Source organism: Bubalus kerabau, chromosome 10, assembly GCF_029407905.1.
Source record: "Bubalus kerabau isolate K-KA32 ecotype Philippines breed swamp buffalo chromosome 10, PCC_UOA_SB_1v2, whole genome shotgun sequence".
In the NCBI taxonomy this organism is placed as follows: domain Eukaryota; kingdom Metazoa; phylum Chordata; class Mammalia; order Artiodactyla; family Bovidae; genus Bubalus; species Bubalus kerabau.
Genome location: NC_073633.1, coordinates 28,764,572 through 28,785,473, shown reverse-complemented (window position 1 = coordinate 28,785,473; position 20,902 = coordinate 28,764,572). Strand labels below are relative to the sequence as shown.

General features: G+C 39.9%; 2 gene segments (V, D, J or C); both read left to right on the top strand.

Annotated features, from left to right (window-relative positions):
* Positions 1-7: 7 nt before the first annotated feature.
* Positions 8-4,359, top strand: LOC129621985 (T cell receptor delta variable 1-like). The segment is given in 3 exon segments: positions 8-56; positions 267-575; positions 4,220-4,359. Coding segments are annotated over 3 exon segments (498 nt in total).
* An 8,429-nt stretch (positions 4,360-12,788) lies between these two features.
* LOC129621984 (T cell receptor alpha variable 26-1-like) lies at positions 12,789-14,275 on the top strand. The segment is given in 2 exon segments: positions 12,789-12,828; positions 13,782-14,275. Coding segments are annotated over 2 exon segments (534 nt in total).
* Positions 14,276-20,902: the final 6,627 nt, after the last annotated feature.

The window sequence follows — 20,902 nt, the reverse complement described above, 5'->3', positions numbered from 1 at the left end:
CATCCTCATGTCGCTCTCCAGCCTGCTCTGGGTGTTCCTGGCCATCGCCTTCTCTGGTAGGGATGCTTCCAAACGTGCGTGCGTGTGTTCAGGGTGAAAGGACTGCACACAGGCACGTGGAGCTTCACTAGGACTTAAAGGAGGATTGGGGAAAAGCAAGCGTCTTAGGATTTCAGTTTGGGTTATAAATATTTGAGTCGGTCCAAAATTAATTTCTGCATTATTTTGTTCACTATTTCAGCTCTGTTTTCTCACATTTTCCACAGGATCTTGTGTGGCCCAGAAAGTTACTCAAGACCAGTCAGACATAATCAGCCAAGTGGGACAGTCAGTCATTTTTAACTGTCAGTATGGAATAGGTTGGTTCACATACTACTACTCCATTTATTGGTACAAGCAGCTTCCCAGGGGACAGATGACTCTCCTTATTCATCAAAATTCAGAACACGGGAATGCAGGGAATGGCCGCTACTCTGTAAACTTCCAGAAAGCATATAAATCCATCAGCTTCACCATTTCAGCCTTACAGCTGGAAGACTCTGCAAAGTACTTCTGTGCTCTTAGGGAGCTCTCAAGTAAAAGAACAAAGAGATATTCACAGTGCTTGAAGTAATGGGAAAAGCCCTACAAAAACCCCAGAGCTTAATAAGAGAGTTCTGCTGCTGCAGGACCCCAGCTGAAATGCACACCTGCAGACCCCAGACAAGAAATGGTAATCATGTGATTGCTTAATGTGTGGTCTGAATCAGAGAATTTAATTCTAAATTAAAGCTTCTTCTATGTCCAGAGTAACTTTCTACTGTTTACATTCTCCTCTTGAATTTTTGACTAAATTAATCATACAGAACATGTGTAAAGTTGTCTAAACTTACTCCAAAGTTAATAAAAAGTGACAGTTTCACTAAAATACACTAACATCACAAATTTGGGTATAGTTATCTGGAATCGTCATGAAAATAACTTCCTTAGTCCTTTCTTCTTAGACTTGTGTCACTTAAGGTACAATCAGAGAAGCAGAATCACCAGTGGTATCAAATAAGAAATTAGTGATGAAGATTAGGACTCAGGCAATTGCTAGATCTGGTGGAAGAGTGTATACAAAGCTGTTATCTTCGTATCTGGTGTTGAGACTGAATTCACTGTTAATCAGCTAAAGCAAAGTTAGGGAGAGACTGAGGCATAAACAAACTGTGACTCATAAGGACATACTAGAACCATGAGGATAATGGAACCCACATAGACACACTAAAACTTGTCTATGTCTCACCTCCTTCAGTCTCACAGTAGAGGGTGAGCTTAGGAGAAGTGGGTGTCATTTGGCATCATGCTGCATACATACTTGGCCCAAGACAAACAGAAGATGAGGAGGAGGTTTGGTGGGAAGTGGAGGGGCTGTGAGTCAACAATAAGCTATCAGATCAGGAGGAACACCTGTGAGTAACCACAGTCCCTGGAGCCCTGCACCAACCCAAACATAAAAACTGTGGCTGCTTCATCACCATGACCTTCCAAATGTCACACAAATTTCTTTTGTGGCCAACCCTAAGCCAGAACAATATGGGAAGCACATTCTGGGAAAGATACTTCCAGTTAGTTAAGATAGATCAAAGCTACTACAGTACCCTTTTTGTTAACTTGGCATCCATCTGTACTCTTTAACAGCTTTTGAATAAAGACCATAGCCAAGCTATGCTTCTTGCTAATGTTGTTGTTGCTGTTCAGTCACTAAATCATGTGTGATTCTTTGTGATCCCATGGACTGCGGCACACTAATCTCCTCTATCCTGCCAGGCATGGAAACAGAGTATAACTATAATTGAGGATGAAGGATTATTTATTAAAATTATTAAACTGGAATTTCAAAATGGATGAACTTTATGGAATGTCATTTATACCTCAGTAGAGTTGCTCAAAATAAATAAGACTTTATTCTGTCTTACTGGTGTCACAGTCCAGGAATAGTGTTATTAAACATGCACATATTTATTTAAACAGTGATTTTGTGCCCACAGTTTCCCTCAGTTCACTTTAGTTGCTCAGTTGTGTCCAACTCTTTGAGACACCATAGACTGCAGAACATGAAGCCTCCCTATCCATCATGAACTCCTGGAACTTACTCCAACTCATGAGTTGGTGATGCCAGCCAATCTGTCATCCATCTCTGTGATCCATCTCTGGATGGATGACAGATGTCCATCCATCTCTGTCATCCCCTTCTCCCAACTTCAATCTTTCCCAGCTTCAGGGTATTTTCAGATGAGTCAGTTCTTCTCATCAGGTGGCCAAAGTATTGGAGTTTCAGCTTCAGCATCAGTCCTTCCAATGGATATTCAGGACTGATTTCCTTTAGGATGGACTGGTTGGACCTCCTTGCAGCCGAAGGGACTCTCAAGAGTCTTCTCCTACACCAAAAAACAAAAGCATCAATTCTTCAGTGCTCAACTTTCTTTATAGTCCAACTCTCACATCCATACAAGACTACTGGAAAAACCATATCTTTGACTAGACAGACCTCTGGTGGCAAAGTAATGTCTCTGATTTTTAATAAGCTGTCTAGGTTGGTCATAACTTTCCTTCCAAGAAGCAAGTATCTTTTAATTTCATGGCTGAAGTCACCATCTGCAGTGATTTTGGAGCCCAAGAAAATAAAGTCAGCCACTGTTTCCACTATTTCCCCATTTATTTGCCATGAAGTGATGGGACCGGATGCCATGATCTTCGTTTTCTGAATGTTGAGCTTTAAGCCAACTTTTTCACTCTCCTCTTTCACTTTCATCAAGAGGCTCTTTAGTTCTTCTTCACTTTCTGCCATAAGGGTGGTGTCATCTGCATATCTGAGGTTACTGATATTTCTCCAGGCAATCTTGATTCCAGCTTGTGCTTCATCCAGTCCAGCATTTCTCATGATGTACTCTGCATAGTTAAATAAGCAGGGTGACAATAGACAATTGACATACTGCTTTCCCAATTTGGAACCAGTCTATTTTTCCATGTCCAGTTCTAACTGTTGCTTCTTGACCTGCACACAGATTTCTCAAGAGGCAGGTCAGGTGGTCTGGTATTCCCATCTCTTTAAGAATTTGTTTGTTGTGATCCACACAGTCAAAGGCTCTGGCATAGTCAATAAAGCAGAAGTACATGTTTTTCTGGAACTCTCTTTCTTTTTCAATGTTTCAGCTGATGTTGGCAATTTGATCTCTGGCTCCTCTGCCTTTTCTAAATCCAACTTGAACATCTGAAAATTGATGGTTCACATATTGTTGAAACCTGGATTGGAGACTTCAGAGCATCACTTTTCTAGCATGTGAGATGAGTGCAATTGTGCAATAGCTCAACCATTCTTCAGCATTGCCTTTCTTTGGGATTGGAAAGAAAACTGCCCTTTTCCAGTCCTGTGGCCACTGCTGAGTTTTCCAAATTTGCTGGCATATTGAATGCAGCACTTTCCAAGCATCATCTTTTAGGATTTGAAATAGCTCAACTGGAATTCCATCACCTCCACTGGCGTTGTTTGTAGTGATGCTTCCTAAGGCCCAGTTGACTTTGCATTCCAGGATGTCTGGCTCTAGGTGAGTGATCACACCATTATGGGTTTCTGCATCATGAAGATCTTTTCTGTATAGTTCCTCTATGTAGTCTTTCTACCGCTTCTTAATATCTTCTGCTTCTGTTAGGTCTATACCATTTCTGTCCTTAATTGTGCTCATCTTTGCATGAAATGGGCATGTAAAGCCCATTTGGTATCTCTAATTTTGTTGAAGAGATCTCTAGTCTTTCCCATTCTATTGTTTTCCTCTATTTCTTTGCATTGATCACTGAGGAGGGCTTTCTTATCTCTCTTTGCTATTCTTTGGAACTCTGCATTCAAATGGGTATATTGCTTCTTTTCTTCTTTGCCTTTCTCTTCTCTTCTTTTCTCAGCTATTTGTAAGGCCTCCTCAGACAAACATTTTGACTATACTTTAATAAAAAGTTTAAAAACAGAAAGCAAATGGTGTTTTAAATGGGATGGCAAAATAATTGTCCTGAATATGTATCGGTGAATGGCACCTAGTTTGTTCCTCAATTCCCTCAGCTCAAACCTTTATTACTACCTGCTTTTTTGACCCCCCCACCCCCTCAACCTTTCAGGATCAACGTAACTTAATTGCCAGTGAAAGAAAAATAGACAAAGTAAAAGTTTGTGGTGAACCAAATATTTTTTCTCATCTGTACACAGACCACATGATGTATGAATATGACAAACACCACTTCCTGTTTGAAGGAGTCACACAGGAACAGGTACTATGTATATGTGCTGCAAGGCGCACAAAAACACTGAACTCTCAGCTTGAGGCAGAACTGAGCACATTTGTGTAGGGGATTCCATGCCTCATGTCGCTCTCCAATCTGCTCTGGGTGTTCCTGGCCTTCACCTTCTCTGGTAGGGATGCTCCAAGCATGAGTGTGTGTGTTCAGGGTGAAAGGACTGCACACAGGTGCGTGGAGCTTCACAGGGACTTGGCGAGGAAAGGAGGATTGGGGAAAAGCAAGAGTCTTAGGATTTCAGTTTGTTTTTTGGGGGGTGTGATCTCAAATGAGGCTAATTCCTACACTATTTTATTCACTGCTTCATCTCTGTTTTCTGATTTTTTTCCACAGGATCTGGTGTAGCCCAGAAAGTTATCCAAGATCAACCAGACATATTCACTCAGATTGCAGAGGCAGTCACCGTGAACTGTCAGTGTGAAACAAGTTGGAGCAGTTACAACATTTTTTGGTATAAGCAACCTCCCAGTGGAGAGATGATTTTCCTTACAAGGGATGGCCGCTACTCTCTAAATTTTCAGAGATCACTTAAATCCTCCAGTCTCACCATTTCAACCTTACAACTGGAAGATTCTGCAAGGTACTTCTGTGCTCTCTTTGAACTCACAGTGCTCAGGGTAATAGGAAAAGCTGAACAAAACCTCCAGAGCTTAATAAGAGAGAGCTCCTCTGCTGCAGGACCACAGCTGAGATACATACCTGTATATCCTAGACAAGAAATGGTAGTCCTGCGGTTACTTCATCTGTGGTCTGCATCAGAGGATTTAATTCTAAATAAAATTTCCTTCCATATGGAGACAGGTGTCCAGAGTAACTCTTTACTGATAACATTCTCCTCTTGGATTTTTGACTTTAAATCAACCATACAAAATATGTGTAAAGTTGTCTAAATTTGAAGACTTGCTCCACAATAATATAAAATGGTAGTTTCACCTAAAGATCCTCACATCACAAATCTGGGTCTAGAATCTGAAATCATCATGAAAATCATTTCCTTAGTCCTTCCCTTTTCGGGCTTCCTGGGCACTAGGGGTAAAGAACTTGCTTGCCAATGCAGGAGACATTAGGGACACAGATTTGGTCCCTGGTTTGGGAAGATCCCCTGGAGGAGGGCAAGGCCACCCACTCTAATATTCTTGCCTGGAGAATCCCCTGGACAGAGGAAGTTGGTGGGCTACAGTCTATGGTGTTGCAAAGAGTCAGACACGACTGAAGCGACTTATCATACAGTCCTTTCCTCTTAGACATCGTGTCAGGGCATATCCAGAGGAGACCCACCAGTGATGTAGAGTAAGAGATGAGTTATAAGGATTATTCACAGGCAGGGCTAGAGCTGGTGGAAGAGTCTATAAAAGCTATTATATTTGTATTTGGTTTGAGCTTGAGATCACTGTAAGTCAACTAAAGTACCATCTATGAAGGAAAGTTGGATGTGGCAACTGGACAAACTGTGGACCAACTGTGGACAAACTGGAAAAAGCACGGGCAAGCTGTGACATGTACATGGGGACAATGGACCCCACAAGACACACTAACACTCATCTTTCTCTTACCTCCTTCAGGCTCACAGTATTGGGCGAACTTAAGAAGTTTGCCGTCATGCTACAAGCATACTTGGTCAAAGACAAAGAGAACATGAGTAAGAGATCTGGTGGGAGGGCGAGGAGTTGTGAGTCAACAATAAGTTGAACGATCAGACCAGCAGCAACATTATGAGTTGCCATAGTCTCTGGAGACCTGAACCAACCTGCGGAACCTAGAAACATGACTACTTCGTCACAAGTACCTCCCAAATCTTACACAAATCTCTTTCATGGCCAACCATAACCCAGAACAATACAGAGAAGCAAATTCTGGGAAATAGATTAAGTTGAGACAGTACAAATCCACCATAATAGCTTAACTAGTTAACTTCCCTCCTTGTTAATTAACTAAGCATTCATCATTACCTCTTTGAACACCACAACTTTGAATAAAGACCACAGGAAAACCATACTTCCTGTTAATATGATGCAATTATTCTTTATTCAGCCAAAAGAAGCTCTCTCCTTCAAAGAGAATACCAAGTTCATTTATCTATTTAAGGATGACGTTCTTTCCTCTTCTAGCTGAATCACACTCTCCAATTGACCCTGTATCTTTACTACAGAGATACAATGAGATATAAGATTAACTTGTAGCAGCACATTTTCTGTTACCAGAGGCAGGCAAAGAGGAGAGGGAAGCTAAAAATGGCTAATGTATACATAAATATATTCATATAAAATTTTAAAAATTCATAAATATTCTAGGTTTTGTTACTGCATATGACCACAAGATTGTAACCATTCCATAACCTCTTTAACATAGCAAGAACCTCTACTCACTGTTGTACTTGACTTCCTATAAAACAAGCTCTTTATTCAGGACCAATGCTATGTGGAAAGTCATAAAGATGAATAAGGAATTCTGTAAGTTGACCTCGGTGGCTTTGCAAAGTTTGCAAGGTATTGAAGACAAATTCAAGAGTCTATTTTAGTGGGGAAAAATCGTGTTAATAGGCAGGGGAAATTGATATGTTGTATTCTGGGAAACATCATAAGAATGATACTTGTCTTCTCATTACAAGCAATAGCAGTGAAAAAAGGAAAGCATTTATAAAGTTTTTAAAGAAAGCAAACAAATAAAACTTTCAAGGAAGCTTCTAATGAGCATGAAAGCATATTTTTAAATTGTCTTTTTTGTTAAAAAGCACTGCTAAGAGAATGGAAAGGCAGTGCCAGCCTGGAAGGCTATATATGAAATACACGTTACTGAAAAAGGAATCAAATGCAGAATATATTAAAAGCTCATAAATAAAAAAGAACTGAAAATAGTCACTTCTTAGTCATTAATAAGAATGGCAAAATCTTGGAGATCCAATTCAGAAATATTATATCCAATAGCTAGTAAACACAGAGAAGGCAATGGCAACCTACTCCAGTACTCTTGGCTGGAAAATCCCATGGATAGAGGAGCCTGGTAGCCTGCAGTCCATGAGGTCGCTAAGAGTCGGACACAATTGAGCGACTTCACTTTCACTTTTCACTTTCATGCATTGGAGAAGGAAATGGCAACCCACTCCAGTGTTCTTGCCTGGAGAATCCAAGGGACGGGGGAGCCTGGTGGGCTAAGTGTCTGGGGTCGCACAGAGTCAGACACTACTGAAGTGACTTAGCAGCAGCAGCAGCAGCAACAGCTAGTAAACATTCAAGGTGTCCTTGATTTCACTATTTTTATGGAAATAAAAGTCAAACTCACCTGTTCCATCTGTGTCTTTTCAGCACCCTGAGTGTATCAAAGTAACTAGCTGGCTATCACACCAAAAGGATAAGGAAAAATAATGACTATCTCCAGGAAAACAAGTGATTAAATAAATTTCCTAGAAGAGTCCACTACTGAACTGATATGGAGGTGAAAAATCAGGTCACAGACCTGAACATTAATGGAAAGGAGATTTTAGTAGAATATAGAAAGTTGGTATTTATTGAGCTTACTATATGTCAGACACTGTAGGATGCATTTCTGATTGATTATCTAAGTTAAATATTAAAACCCTATGAGACAGATTTTACTATTCCAATTTTTTAATCTTTGAGAAATGAGACATAACTTTTCTAACTGTGAAAAACATCTTAAACTTTTATTGTCATCCTGAGTGTACCATTTAGAGGGCTCCTTGGAAAAGATTTGGGTATGAGGAAGCACTTGACCCAGAACAGGGTGACTGGATGTCTCAGTGATGGTGACATGATGGGTTTAAACTGGAACCTAAACGGATCTATGAAGAACAGTTCTATGAAGATCTACAAGACCTTCTAGAAATACCACCAAAAATAGATGTCCTTTTCATCATAGGGGATTGGAATGGAAACATAGGAAGTCAAGAGATACCGGAGTAACAGGCAAGTTTGGCCTTGGAGTACAAACTGAAGCAGGGAAGGGCCAAGAAAATACACTGGTCATAGAGTTTTGCCAAGAAAACACACTGGTCATAGAAAACACCCTCTTCCAACAACACAAGAGCCCACCCTACACATGAATATCACCAGAGAGTTAATACAGAAATCAAATTGATTATATACTTAGCAGCCAAAAATGGAGAAACTCTACACAGTCAGCAAAAACAAGATCTGGAGCTGATCGTGGCTCAGATCATGAGCTCATTATTGCAAAATTCAGGCTTAAGCTGAAGAAAGTAGGGAAAACCACTAGACAACTCACTGGATCATAGAAAAAGCAAGGGAATTCCAGAAAACATCTACTTCTGCTTCGTTGACTATGCTAAAGCCTTTAACTGTGTGGATCGAAAGAAACTGGAAAATTCATAAATAGATAGGAATACCAGACCACCTTACCGGCCTCCTGAGAAACCTGTATGCAGGTCAAGAAGCAACAGTTAGAACCAGACATGGAACAATGCCGGGGTCCAGTCCTGGTTGGATCCAGGGATTCCCTCAGGAGGACAGCGTTGGCGAAAAGGATAGAAATAGAGAAGAGATAGGGAAAGAATTTTGCAGTTAAGAAAATAGAGGAGAGAAAAGAGGCTGATATTCCTTGGTTTATGCAGAAAGCCAATAAAGCCCCAGCACAGGACTTGCTCTGTTCATGTAGGCTGCAGGCGCCCTCTCGAATCGCGGAAGATGCCCCACCTTAGGCACCTTCTTGAGTGGGTCTTAGAAGCCCAGGCAGGAAAGTGAACTCAGGGAGCCCCTGCACTCCAGGGCATCAGCCTGAAAAGGAAAAGGAAAGAGAAAGAATGACATGGGGAGACCAAGCTTTGAGCAAGGCACGCACTTTATTTTCCAAAGTAGTTTTCATACCTTAAGTTGTGCATAGAGGATAAAGGGGGAAGGGGTAGAGTCATGCAAGGTCAGCAGTCCTTGATCCTTATCGAAGCCAGGCATTCTTTCTGCAAACTTATTATATGCAAAAGCTTTAGGTGACTTACATCATCTTCTGGCCAGGAGGCCTGTTAACATTTTATGACCCTTTCTTCAGAAAACTTATTTTTCTCTAAAGGTGATTATTCTAAAGTCAGGCACCACCCTCTGAAAGCATTAGATAAAGTTGCATTTCTACAGGGCAAAAGTGTGGTGGGCTATAACAAGAAAAGAATTAACTCAAGTATCCAAGGTTACAAACATTAAAGCTACTACTTACATTTCTATAAACCAACTATATTAATCAATACACTCCCAGGGATACAGTAGGTAAGGGATATGGAAACTTGGCAGCAAGCATTAGCTCTACAAAAAAAAATCCTCTATTAGTTCTATTTTAAAAAATTTAACTCTTTGAGAATCTCCGCATTGTTAGCATATCTTAAGCTTCCCATGCCTCTCATGGTTGGGAGGCTGTGAATCTGAACAAACCTTTCAGGCAAGCTAGAAAGTCATCAGAGGGGTTTGAATTGAAACACACCTATTACGCCCAGGATACTTATTAACGAGAGTTTTAAGTTGATTTTCTTACAGAGAAAAGTGATCAGGGATAGCCCCCCGTTAATGTCAGAAGAGTTGGTGAAAGTCGTGAAATAGTAAAACAGGCAGATTTTTGTTTTGGGGTAGATGCTCAGGCAGGTCCAGGGGGGCCCCTTGAGCCCTGACTCGCCTTTGCATATCAGGCCTCTCCGCATGACCTTTGTCATGGGTGGGAACTCCCGTGCTGGCTCCCGGCAGAACAACAAACTGATTCAAAATTGGGAAAGGAATGCATCAAGGCTGTATACTGTCACCCTGCTTATTTAAATTATATGCAGAGTACATCATGTGAAAAACTCGGTTGGATGAATCACAAGCTGGAATCAAGATTGCCAGGAGAAATACCAACAACCTCACATATGCAGATGATACCACTCTAATGGCATAAAGAGAAGAGTTACTGAAGAGCTTCTTGATGAGAGTAAAGGAGGACAGTGACAAACTCAAATTTTAAAAAACTAAGATCATGGCATCTGGGGTCCCAACACTTAATGCAAATAGATGGGGGAAAAGTTGAAGCAGTGACAGATTTTATTTTCTTTGGTTCCTAAATCACTGCAGAAGGTGTCTGCAACAATGATATTAAAAGACACTTGCTCCTTGGAAGGAAAGCTATGACAAACCTAGACAGCATATTAAAAAGCAGAGACATCACTTTGCCAACAAAGTTCCACAGAGTTGAAGCTATGGTTTTCCAGTAGTCATACTGATATGAGAGTTGGACCCTAAAGAAGACTGAGTGCCAAAGAACTTAGGCTTTCTAATTGTGGTGCTGCAGAAGGCCTTTGAGAGTTTCTTGGACAGCAAAGAGATCAAAGTGGTCAATCCTAAAGGAAATCAACCCAGAATATTCATCAGAAAGACTGATGCTGAAGCTGAAGTTCCAATACTTTGGCCACTTGATGTGAAGAGCCGACTCATTGGAAAGGACCCTGATGCTGGGAAAGATTGAGGACAGGAGGAGAAGGGGGTGACAGAGGATGAGATGATTGGATGGCAGCATCCACACAATGGACATGGGCTCGAACAGGCTCTTGAAGATAGAGAAGGGCAAGAAATTGTGGTGTGCTGCGGTTCATGGGGTTGCAAAGAGTCAGACATGACTTAGAGGCTGAACAACAATGCTTCCAGTGAGTATTTATGAATATTTGTTAAATGAACAAAGCATGATTTTTGTAACATTACTCCTATGTCTTCAGTACAATTTTCCTCCATGCTAGACTTGGATTTATTGTTTATATTCTATTGTTCATTGTTCACAATAATAACCCTCTGTTTATACTATCGGAGTCTTTTATTTGGCATGCATCCCATAAAGTTGGAAGATTGTTTTCAGAGTAATTTAAACAGTTGTTTAACGTAATTTCTCATCAAATTCATGAATAATGATTCATCAGCTCACTCAGAAACCATGTAATTCTTGAGTGCCTACTATGTATCAAACTCTTATAAATATTGAATTACATGGGCTTTGAAGTAAATTTTAAATATATGAAGGTTAGAGACAAATGAAAAAGAGATCAACAAATGAGAATCGTATGACTGCAGAGACCTGGTGTGCTGTGGTTCATGGGGTCGCAATGAGTTGGACACGACTGAGAGACTGAACTGAACTGAACTGAAAGCAGTCAAAGAGAATTAAAACCTTCTATGGAGAAGGCAATGGCACCCCACTCCAGTACTCTTGCCTGGAAAATCCCATGGATGGAGGAGCCTGGTAGGCTGCAGTCCATGGGGTCGCTAAGAGTCGGACATGACTGAGCGACTTCACTTTCACTTTTTTACTTTCATGCATTGGAGAAGGAAATAGCAACCTACTCCAGTGTACTTGCCTGGAGAATCCCAGGGGCAGGAGAGCCTGGTGGGCTGACGTCTATGTGGTCACACAGACTCGGAAATGACTGAAGTGACTTAGCAGTAGCAGCATGGGGTATTTAGGACCAAGAAAATACAGATGAGTACAGAGGTATTACAAGTAAGATGTGTGTACTGTGTGTAAGTTGCTTCAATCATGTCTAACTCTGCGAGTCATGGACTGTAGCCCACCAGGCTCCTCTGTCCAATGGATTCTCCAGGCAAGAATATTGAAGTGGGTTGCTAAGCCCTTCTCTAGGAGATCTTCCTGATCCAGGGATTGAACATGGGTCTCTTAAGTCTTCTGCATTGGCAGGTGAGTTCTTTACCACTTGCGCCACTTGGGAAGCCCTGCTGCTAAGTCACTCCACCCCCACCTACTTTGCCTTTTTTTCTGTTTATTCCTCTACCTTAGCATCCTTGCTATACAACACCCACAAGCATCGGCACTGGGGACATGAGGATTATGGACCACTGTTCAAGGAGGATGAGGTGAACACCATCTATGTCAATAAGAACAGATGCGTGAAAAATGTCTACCTAGATGGCAATAGATCCATGATTCCAAGAACACGTACAAGAGCTCCAAGCTCCAGAATGTGCAGCTTTTAGTCTCAATGTTATTTATGTTTCCGTCTCCCAGAGCACATCACTGCCTACTTTGAATCTCCCATACGTTTTCTGGAATGTGGATGGAAATTTTCATTATCTTACTACACAGAACTCAGTACATTTTTCTGTGATTAAATATTATGCTCTGCAAGCTTCATGGAGCATCAGCCAATTTCTTAAGAAACAAATGATAGACCAGTGGTTGTGCATAGGCACATGATTGTGATTGGTATTCCTTTTCCCGAGGCAGACATTAAACTTCAGAGATGATTGCACTGTGAGCTGGGGATGTTTCACCATCTTTTGGGGACATGACTAAAACAGGGGAGGAAGACCTAGATAAGGGGTTGCTTGATCATTGGCTGAGAAAGTCCTAGCAACAACACAGTGATATCTGCACTGGTTGTAAGTCTTTACTAACAGTTGTTGCCTCTGTTCTCTGGAATCTCCTTAAGCCAAGGATCAGACCCAAGCCTGAGCTCTGAGCCCACGATCCTGGTTTGTCCCTGAAGTATGAGGCTGGTGACTGGAGTAACGGTGTTTCTGACCTTGGGTAAGTGTTCTGTGTCTACAAGCATTGACTTTGAGAGCAAAGGACCACAAAGAGTTATTTGCTCTCTGCTCCTCTCCCTGTGCTTTATTCAGCATTATAGTGATGCAATTGAGAACTGATCTATGGATTTGCTAGGGAACACAAACTTCTACATGACAGGTTAAACCATGGCTATGATTCCAGAAGAGTCCTTAGCAATAAGCAGGTTGTAGGAAATCTCTGGGTTTAGTGAGCCAAGGACCCATGGAACAAAGCCTATGGATCTCTGATTCTTGCCACGTGTTTTTGGTCTCCATAATTTTGTTGTTTTTCAGTCACTAAGTTGTATCCACGTTTACAACCAAATAACTGGCAGTATGCCAGGCTCCTCTGTCCTCTATTATCTCCTGGAATATGCTCAAATTCATGTCCACTGGGACAATGACACTGTTTAACCACCTCATCCTCTACCACCCCTTCTCCTTTTGTCTTCAATTTTTCCCAGTATCAGGGTATTTTCAATGAGTCAGCTCTTCTCATCAGGTGTACAAATTATTGGAGCTCCAGTATCAGACAAGACTGAGCGACTTCACTTTCACTTTTCACTTTCACACATTGGAGAACGAAATGGCAACCCACTCCAGTGTTCTTGCCTGGAGGATCCCAAGGATGGGGAAGCCTGGTGGGCTGCCGTCTATGGGGTCACACAGAGTTGGACAGGACTGAAGTGACTGAGCAGCAGCAGCAGTTTCAGCATCAGTCCTTCCAATGAATATTTAGGGTTATTTCCTTTAGGATAACTGGTTTGATCTCCTTGCAGTCCAATATTGAACACCAATAATATTTTTCCAGGATATAAATAGAAACACAGGAGTAGGGGTCAGGGCCAGACAGTTATGAGAGGGTTATGCCCTTGATCCATAGAATTATGCTTATTTGTGCTCTGGAGCTAATTTGATTTCTTAAACCCCCAGGAACTATGATTGATGCTAAGACCACCCAGCCCAGCTCCATGGATGGTCCTAAAGGAGAAGATGTAAATCTGCCTTGTAGCCACTCTACCATTGGTGGAAATGAGTCTATACATTGGTATCAGCAAAATCCCAATCAGAGTCCACAGTATGTCATTCATGGCTTACGAGGCACAGTGAACAGCAGCATGGCCTCTCTGACCACAGCTTCAGACAGAAAGTGCAGCACCTTGGTCCTGCCCCAGGTCTCCCTGAGAGACACCGCTGTGTACTACTGGGTCCCGAGAGAGGCACACTGGGACAGACGGGGCTGCACCTGTGCAGTGTTTCTCTGGTGGGAACAAGGGGGGACACAGCGGGGGAGCAGTCACGAGAGCAAATCTAGAGTCATCTGGAAGGAGAGTCAGAGAGCATTAAGAGATGAGGAAAATGAAGAGAAGGAGAAGGGGAGAAGATGCATAAAGAAAAGGACAAGGAAGAAGTGTGTCATTGGTTGATGTGGCTGAGAAGAATTTGGGGAATTATGGGAATACCTAGAATCCCAATTGCAACATAGAAATAAAGTGAGAAGCATTAGCAATTTTTCATGGTTCTTTCTCATGTCAATAAAATGTTGGTTCCAGTGTGTTAGTCTCAACCTAAAAGTGAGAAAAATACAAATAAATCTCCTGTCCCAAAGTTTTCTTTCATGTCCCACTCTTTGCTACCTCAAGAATTGTAGCCTGCCAGGCTCCTCTGTCCTTGGGATTTTCCAGGGACGAATACTGGAGTGGGTTGCCATTTCCTTCTCCAGAAGATCTTCCAGATCCAGGGATCAAATCTTGTCTCCTTTGTCTCCTGCATCGTAGGAGGATTCTTTACCACTGTGCCACCTGGGAAGTGGTCCAATTCATTCTTTATAATGCTTGTGTAGTACTCTGAAGCATTCTATTGTTAATTATGTTTACCTTAAGTATTTGTTTCTATTACTGTGCTATCCTAAAGAGTGTTATCTTTATACAACTTTGTAGGTTGACTTTTGTATATATGGGGACATGTCTATTGTAATGAAATTTCTGAACTTGAATGGCTATTTTCAAAATAAGGTGCACTTACAATTTTTTTTAAAGTGACAACTTCCCATTCAAATGGTATAAACAATTAAGGTGTACTTCGCATCCTCTAAAAATTGAGAATTACCAGCCTTTTTCATTTTAACAATCCAAATGTACTTTATCTATAGACATTTTACTGATCCCTAGTGTTTTCGAGCAACTTTTTCTCTGTATATTGTCACTCTGTCATTCAACCTTGTTCATATGCTTGTTCCTATATTTTGACCATTTTTTCCATTAGGTTAGCTTTATTTTTATTTGCTAGAATTATTTTAATATCTTACGTGATATTTTGACTTTCATATTTGCTTATATGTTTTATTCTAACATACTATCTTTATTTTTTAAATGATGTTGTCTTTATTTCTTACACTGTCAAATCTATCAAAAATTTATTTCTTTTTAGCTTTAAAATCAATGTCTTTTAGAAAGCCCTAAATGTGTCTTTCGGAGAAGGCAATGGCACCCCACTCCAGTACTCTTGCCTGGAAAATCCCATGGGTGGAGGAACCTGGTGCGCTGCTGTCTATGGGGTCTCACAGAGTTGGACACGACTGAGCAACTTGACTTTCATTTTTCACTTTCATGCATTGGAGAAGGAAATGGCAACCTACTCCAGTGTTCTTGCCTGGAGAATCCCAGGGACGGGGGAGCCCATTGGGCTGCCGTCTATGGGGTCACACAGAGTCAGACAGGACTGAAATGACTTAGCAGCAGCAACAAATGTATCTTTTAATCCTTGTTGCCATTTAGGGAGTTATTCTGAGATCTATGGTACCTCTTAGAAAGCTAAGCCTCAAAGAGATTTTAAAAGTTGCCTATTTTTGTCTTAATATGTCTTAGACCAACTGTTATATTTATTTTTAAATTTGCCAATGTCAAGCTCCAAAATCTCAGCATGTGTAATTCAATCTGGCCTTCCTGGAAGCAACAGTAGGAAGAAAGCCCTGAAATAGTGAGTCAACTGGAAAGTCAGTGGAATGAATCACAATTCCCATAGCTGAAGGTGACACACGTTTTATTGCAAAATGTCAAGTGTTAGAACAAAAGGCATATGTTGTGACTCAAGAAAAGCAATAATCCTTAATTCTGTAAAGAGACATGCTAGTCCTCTAAATATCCAAATAGCAGTATAAATATCTTTTACTAATTGTAGCGAGATTCTGAAACATCCTTAACTCCTTATTAGCCACACATTTTCCCCAAGAGAAAAGGTATAGAGGAAATTAGAGCACAAGACAGAGAAAGTAATAGGGAGGCATTCTGGCCCTTGATGTGAGTGGCATCACTAACATAATATTCTTGGATCATCAAAAAGACTGAGAAATCTATCCTGCTGCATAGGATGTGTACCTAAACATATATTGCTGTGTTTATGCTTTGGAAATTGCTTTGACTTGTGAGTCAGAGATGAAGGAACAGATACTTGTACTCAATCTTGGAAAGTACAATAAGAGGTGCTGTAGCATTTTCCAAATCAGCATATCCCTCCAGTCACTTTTTCACTCATTTCCTCCTCTTCATGGCCTTTGAGCTCACTTTCTGTTTCCTTACTTCACTTTTCCTGAAACATATCTTTTCATTCCTTTTGTTTATTGAAGTATTCTCAGTAATCAGCACAGTACCCAACAAATAGTAAGTGTTCAACAAATATTTATTGATTAAAGACATATTTATGACTGATGTTACTAATAATTGCTAGTTCAGTTCAGTTCAGTCACTCAGTCGTGTCCGACTCTTTGCAACCCCATGAACTGCAGCACGTCAGGCCTCTCTGTCCATCACCAACTCCCGGAGTCCACCCAAACCCATGTCCATTGAGTCAGTAATGCTATCCAACCATCTCATCCTCTGTCGTCCCCTTCTCCTCCTGCCCTCAATCTTTCCCAGCATCAGGGTCTTTTCAAATGAGTCAGCTCTTTGCATCAGGTGGCCAAAGTATTGGAGTTTCAGCTTCAGAATTAGTCCTACCAATGAACACCCAGGACTGATCTCCTTCAGAATGGACTGGTTGGATCTCCTTGCAGTCCAAGGGACTCTCAAGAGTCTTCTCCAACACCACAGTTCAAAAGCATCAATTCTTTGGTGCTCATTGCTAGAGATGCAATAAAATATTGAAAGGGTGAGTTATATCTTTTTAAAAATAGAAGAGAGAGTCAACATCACACAGATTTCACAATGAAGACAGGGGTATATTTGAAAATACTTATTCATTCATAAACTCATTAATCCTATCCTTTTATTTCCATTTCTTTTCCTTCCACCCTCCCTCTCTCTTTTCCTTCTTTCCTGTCTTCACTCCTCTTTCCTATCATTGTTAGTGAAATAGGTCCCCAAGTACTTTGTTAAGGTCTTCCTGTGAAACTTGAGTTTATTCCAACACAAAATTCTTCCTTCCATTAAAATTACCAATACATTGCGTTTTATATAAAGTGGTTGACACCAGATATTTTGAAAGGTGTAAATTGTGCTTAACTCATTCCCCCAATGAGGCAGGGAATTCTAATTTTATAAAAATGGATTAAAAAATAGTTATTTGGATATCAACTGGTATTCTCATTCATGCCATCTCCCAGAACTATAAGCCAACAAAGGTGTTAAAAATCCATATGGTATTTCAGCAACCCATGGCCATTGGAAACACAGTGCTTGCCAACCCAAACGTGGCAAACAGATTTTAAAAAGCCTTTTATTATTCCTGCTTTTTTCATCTTCACTCAGAAATAATCCTTACCAATTAAAAAAAAAAAATCATGTGCTATCCTTATACCAAATGTGTCCTGCTTTAAAACCTTCTACCAAATGTATCTTTAGAAATCACAGAATTAATGAGTGCTGTTTAATAGAACTGTCATTAGTTCTATCACTAATTCTACCAATAGAGATTCACCATGAGCAGATGATCTCACGAGAAAAATAACTGAGTTAGGAACTTGGAGCTCCATTGGCTCACTGTGTCTTTTAACTGTTTTCCCCTACAGCTAATATGTTAGTAAATTGAATCAGGAAGAGACTGTTAGCAGTGCACACTGAGGATTCTAATGTTTTACAAATTCTACCTATTTCCACATCTGAGGGACTGAATCCAAAATAAGAAGAATATCTAACTCATTTGTTACACCAGAATTGCATAAAACAGGCAACATACTAAGTGATTCTCAAATTAACTAATAACAAGTGTACACACAATACAGCACATGGAAAAGAAAGCATCCTGGGCACAAAGAGGAGAAGAAAACCTCTGAAAATAATTCATTTTAGTAACTAGAATGAAAGTTTAGAAAACTGCATCATCCAAGTAATAAATATGTGATAACTATAAAATGTTTTAAAAAATTCTACAAACAGAAGAAAAACTGAAATAAAGGAGAACGATATAAGCAGATGGAGAGAGTGACAAAGTAAAATTTTGTGGTAAAATTAATACTGAAATTGTGTTACACTAAAAATTGGAAAACATTTGCCTTTATGCACCAAGGATAAAGGACTTTCATTTCAATAAGTGACATTCCATCATTTTTCCTATGGAAAAGTGTATTATGGCCTTCAGATCATATATAAATAGCAGTCAGAATGCAGATCTGAATATAAGAATAATGTATGAAGTTAATGGAAAAAATACAAAACTTGTTCATTACTTTGTGTTAGGTACACATTTCTTAAACAGGACACAAACATGGCTAAGCATCAAAACTAGTCTATATTCATGCTGCTTCTGCTGCTAAGTCGCTTCAGTCATGTCTGACTCTGTGCGACCCCATAGAAGGCAGCCCACCAGGCTCCCCCGTCCCTGGGATTCTCCAGGCAAGAACACTGGAGTGGGTTGACATTTCCTTCTCCAATGCATGAAATTGAAAAGTGAAAGTGAAGTCACACAGTTGTGTCCGACTCTTAGCAACCCCATGGACTGCAGCCTACCAGGCTCCTCCATCCATGGGGTTTTCCAGGCAAGAGTACTGGAGTGGGGTGCCATTGCCTTCTTCTAAGTCTATATTCATATATACATTCATTTTTCGTGTCACTTTCTGTATAGCAGAGATGGGCACAACATTGTAAACCAACCACCCTTTAAAAACTGATGTATATTAAAATTGTCATTAAAAGTATTCAAGAGTTAAAAGGATAGCTAGAAAATCTATTAAAGGGTAATTAGTGGGCTGCCCTCTATGGGGTTGCACAGAGTTGGACACGACTGAAGCGACTTAGCAGCAGCAGCAGTGAATATATTTACAGTACTATTATGTTATCAAAGTTAATATTATTAATTATAAAAATATTATATTAGCAAAGATTAGCTATAAAATATATTATCATACTATCAAAGGGCTCATTTTGATTTCAAAATATCTCCTTCAAATCAACAATAAAACAAATAAACTGATGTAAAAGACAAAAGTCTAAAGTAGGCATTTGACAATAGAAGATATTCAAATGGTCAATAAACATGTCATTCCCATAAGGTGCATAAGCTGATATAGCTAATTTACACTGGTAGAAATCAGAATACTATTATAAATGGGTCAATATCATAAAGGGAGCTCTGAAGGGCTGGTAATGCTCTGTTTCTTGATCTGAGTGCTGATTATAAGAGTGTTGGTTATGTGAAAATTTACCATGCTGTGTGAACTGATCCTTATATTACATTTTCTTATATGAATATAAAACTCCAATAAAAACTAAAATGATACATGATGACCTCTTATTAATTCTTAGTTATAAGGTGACAATAAACTAAAACTAAAATTTGCAGGTGCTTTCATTCTAGTTTTCCTTTTCTGCTACTGAAATATTTAAGTAAGAACACATTTGTGAAACAAGCATGACTTCTGACCATGTGTAAGCATTGACTTTCTATTAATAGATCATAGATGAGAAATATGTCATTTGTCTTTTTCATCTATCTGAGGTACAAATGTGTGATTTTGATCTTTAGTATCAGGACTTGTGGCTCAGTGGTAAAGAATCCGCCTGCAATGCAGGAACCGCAGGAGCCTCGGGTTCGATCCCTGGGTCAGGAAGATCCCCCGGAGGAGGGCATGACAATCCACTCCAGTATTCTTGCCTGGAGAATCCCATGGACAGAGGAACCTGGAGGGCTACAGTACATAGGGTCAGAAAGAGTCAGACATGACTGAAGTGACTTCGCACACATGAAACGCATGTAGTATCAAGGTACCAACATGTTGACATTTGGCATTATTAGGAAAAGTAGAAAACTCTAGTGAATAGGAAAGGGTGATAAATTGCTCAAGATGCTTACAGCTTATTGATTACAACAGAGTTCAAGCTGATCCCAAGCAATGAAAGTCTGGGGAAGTTACACATTTTTCTCTAGGAACGTTGCTAACAAACAGAATATTGGGATTCTGGTAAGGATGAAGAAGTAAATCTACTTGTAGACAATGAACAGTACCTGTCATATCCTTAAATATTAAAGGGCTCCTGAAACACTGTGGCATGCTATGCAGTCAATGAGATTTATTAGCCAACATCTTTATCATTAAACATAAAGAATTTCGAAAAAGTAAACAATAGACACTACAGTGTTAAAGGGATAGAGTCCTTCTGCTGTCCACCTGAAACTATCACAACATTGCTAATTGACTATACTCCAATACAAGACAAAAAGTTCAATAAAAAGAGATAATAAAAAAATCATTAACAGGATAATGCTACTGTTCATCCCAAATGGGAATATAAGAAAGTGGGGAAATCTGATTTTTTTGGCGAAGGTGCAATGACTATTCAATGGAGAAATGATAGTCTTATGAGCAAGTGATTTAGGGACAATTGGATATTCCTAGGCAAATAACTGAATCTTGGCCTAAATTTCACACCTTATACAAAAATTTGAGGAAAATTGCAAAATGGACCATACATCCATGTGTAAAATCTAAAACTATAAATCTTTTTGAAAAAAAAAATCTTCAGGATTAAGTGTTGGACAAAATGATTTTTGTAATGACATCAAAGCACAATCCATAAAAAATAAAATATTTCATCAAGAGTAAAAATGCTTGCTTTGTGAAA